This window comes from Cibotium barometz, chromosome 59 (assembly GCF_041138505.1).
Source record: "Cibotium barometz isolate CiBa-2024 chromosome 59, ASM4113850v1, whole genome shotgun sequence".
In the NCBI taxonomy this organism is placed as follows: domain Eukaryota; kingdom Viridiplantae; phylum Streptophyta; class Polypodiopsida; order Cyatheales; family Cibotiaceae; genus Cibotium; species Cibotium barometz.
The window spans coordinates 3,688,107-3,691,595 of NC_141104.1; the positions used below are offsets into that span (position 1 = coordinate 3,688,107).

Here is a 3,489-nt window from a genome sequence, read left to right on the forward strand (position 1 = left end):
ATTTGTGGCATTTATTGATAATCCAGTGGGGACTAGACCAACAGTTAAAATTTGGTTTCAGAAAGGGGAGGTTTTGGAAAAACAGGCTCCTAGGGGCTTCTCATTTGAAGCTTTGATTGAGTCTTGTATTTTGCTTGGGTACGAGTTGTCTTGGGTTGTGAGTCTTCTTTTGTTTCAAAGGATCATAGATGGGACTTGGTGTGTAGCTTGCTCAATGGTGGCTGACTCTTATGTTGTCGATAGCCGACTGTGGAGCTAGAATGAATGCTATGTAAAGGTCTCTCCTTTTTTTTATAATATATATATTTTACTGGTCCCAAAAAAAAGATAAGAAAGAACAACTTTTGACAGTGGGGTAATGGCTAACTTTGAAGCTAGTGCTAGTGACTTAAATGTCATTCTGTCCAATCTTGATTATTGTGGAACTATACAAGACATAATAGAGGTTGGATTTTGACAATTTGACATGTTCATTGTTGATGTGCAATGGTTTAAAGAGGTCACTCATGATCCAATTGCAACATTGCAAAAAGATAATAGTAGATTCGTTTGCAAGTGACTCGACTAAGTTGTGGACAAATCTTTGGGATACATTTATACTACCACAACAATGTGAGTAGGTATTATTTTCTCTAAAGCTTACGTCTTATTACTCTATCTTTTGTAGCATGCACTTAGTGAGAGAAGAGCACTTCCTTTATCTTTTGTAGCATGCACAAGTAGTGAGAGAATAACACTTATTAAAAAAATAACATGTAATTTTTTATCCAGACTCCTCAAATTGAAAATGGTGGTATGTAATTCAAGTTGCTCCTTGCACAGCAAACAATTTTTGAAAGGTAGAGACTTGGAGGAGAAAATTATTACTACAAAATCTCCAAGGGAAGAAGTAGATCATATCCATGATAATAATGAAGAAATTCACAATGATGTTGAACATCACGATGATGATGATGCATCATCAACTTCCATTAAATCAACTAATAGTATCTCCGTAGATCCCTCTATGGATGCTAATGAATTACCTTTTAATCATATGTTGGCCCCCCGATCGAAGATGTAGGGAATACAGAGACAACATCAGAAATTAATCTCTTCGGAGCAATGGATATTGTGGAAGATAAACGGTCATTAAGTTTATGTAAAAATCAATCATCGTTAATGATTTTTTCTCAAAAAATAGATGTCAAAATAGTTTTTAATTTTTCAGTTATATCGATGCAAATATCATCGGTTTTACTAAGGTACATACTAACACATATATTGACACTATGACCAATGTATATATCGATGCAGACACCGACGAGGACGGGGGCTACTGGTTAAAGAGCTCGTGGGATTGTTACGATAACGTGCATACATAAATGTCTCTCCATTATAATTAGCTTTCCCTACTTGCTGCTCTCCCTCCATCCACCAACAATGGTTCCCGCTGCCGTCGCTCCAGCTGCTCACGCGAGTGGCGTGAAAGCAATGTTAGACGCCGGCTTGACGGAGGTACCCGAATCCTACGTGAGGCCTGCGGACGAGCGCCCTGTCTTCGACAAAGTCCGTAGCTGTACTGACAATAACGATCTGGAGATCCCGGTTATAGACGTGTCCGAGGCAGAGAAGCCCGAGAGGTGGGCGGACATCGTCGACCAGATTGGTCGTGCGTCCGAGGAGTGGGGTTTCTTTCCGGTAATGAGACGATCAATTAGCTGGTAGAACGTCGACTGCCGAACGTTTCTCTTTCCCAAGTACAACGTCGACTGCCGAACGTTTTTCTTCTTGTCAGGTGGTCAATCATGGGATCTGTATATTCTAGCTATGCTGGCGAGGCCCTAATCGTATCACACGCATGACCTGCGCCTGCAGAGAGGAGCTTCTCGAGTATCAAGTCGGACTCGACAAGTCCGAGGCAATCTTCGAAAGCCTCGGACTGAGCAAGGAGCACGTGCGAAGCGGAGAGCTGCCGGGGCTGGAGCGCCTGGTTCTGGTGTGCAACTTCTACCCTCCGTGTCCCGATCCTAGCGTTGTGTTCGGACAGAGCGCCCACTCCGACCTCAACAGCCTCACCCTCCTCCTCCCTGACGCCGTCCCCGGACTCCAAGTCCGCAAGGGCGACTTCTGGGTGGCCGTCAAACCCATCCCCAACGCATTCGTCATCAATATAGGAGACCAGATCGAGGTAAACCCCTCCTCTCTTGTACCAGCTCTAGCTCGTAAATAGAAGCGCTAATCCTCTGTGCGTGCAGATCATGACCAACGCTAAGTACAAAAGCGTAGAACACAGAGTCGTCGTTAACAAAGACAAGCCCAGAATCTCCCTCGCCGGTCTATTCGGTCCTTGCGAGGATGTGAAAGTGAGCCCTCTCCCCGCTCTCTGCAGTGAAGGTAATCCACCCTTCTTCAGATAAGTTGAGTTCAGCGAGTATCTGCTGAACTACTATGTCAAAGGACTCCCGCTCTACAAGACCACCTTGAACTACGCGGGCGGCAAGTACCCCGAGAAACCGTCGGTCTCCTATTCTGCTGCCCATTATATTAGGTGCATGGTGTGACAATTAGAAAAGTTGTGTTCAAAGATTTTTTTCCCTCTCTATGTAATAATCTCACATCCCCTGTATGTTGAAAAGTTTTTTACCGGTTTGTAATACTCTTTCAATAAGTTTCACAATATATTGCACGGCTAACTGCTTTCAGGGACAGTTTGATTTCATACCCTCAATGTAAACCTTGTTTTTTCAAGGCCAATTGCGATGGTTATTGCAGTAGAGCTCTCAAATAACCAGAAATGGAGTGTCCCTTACTGAGTCTATAACGAGGTCCCAACTAGGCCCTTACGTTAATAACACAATCCGAAATCCCTGTTGTAATTGCTTCAATGGCACTCTGTTCATCCTAATTAGTATTGCGTTGGGTGCCTTCATCCAACCACCCCACATCTACCGTTTTTGCATGTCCTAGAAGAAACTCTAGCATAGTGATCATTTCTTGCTCATGCAAGAAATAACATTTAGCCATGTGACCAATTCTAATTAGAAACTAACAATTTCCATGTGATTTCCATTAACACATTTTGACCAAAGCATTAGAGTAGGTGAATTCAGGTTTATGATGAACTCCCAATGTTATAAGAAAGCATGATATGGTTGGCTCTAGTACCAATTAAAGCACACGGAAAGTGCTTAAGACCATTATGTTGAAGTGCACAAGGTCATTATAAGTAGACCAGTGCCACCCAAAATGTAGATGGTTTTATAGCTTATGGTCCATCTTTAGTTTACATCATAGTAGGGCTGCAAGAAGAAGCCTGCTTTCAAGCCTTTTCTTCACACTCTAGCCTATTGATGCTCTTGTTGTTCAACCATTTTTTGTGATGAAAGCAACTTTCAAAGTTGGTTGTAAGTTAGCTCCTCGTTTTTATGGTCCTTTTAAAATGACTCATAAGATTAATAACCTAGCATATAGGCTTTCACTTCCTTCTCATTGGAGAATTCATAATTC

General features: G+C 42.4%; 1 protein-coding gene and 1 pseudogene across 2 annotated transcripts; both read left to right on the forward strand.

Moving 5' to 3' along the window:
* Positions 1-1,382: 1,382 nt before the first annotated feature.
* On the forward strand, positions 1,383-1,807 carry LOC147605392 (deacetoxyvindoline 4-hydroxylase-like). The gene is made up of 2 exons (XM_086793312.1): positions 1,383-1,680; positions 1,778-1,807. The coding sequence occupies exons 1-2, from the start codon at positions 1,423-1,425 to the stop codon at positions 1,805-1,807; spliced, it is 288 nt and encodes a 95-aa protein (XP_086649438.1). The 5' UTR covers positions 1,383-1,422.
* A 33-nt stretch (positions 1,808-1,840) lies between these two features.
* Positions 1,841-2,519, forward strand: LOC147605393 (jasmonate-induced oxygenase 2 pseudogene; annotated as a pseudogene). Its single transcript, XR_015265149.1, has 2 exons — positions 1,841-2,170; positions 2,238-2,519. The product of XR_015265149.1 is annotated as a jasmonate-induced oxygenase 2 pseudogene (transcript).
* The last annotated feature ends 970 nt before the right edge of the window (positions 2,520-3,489 follow it).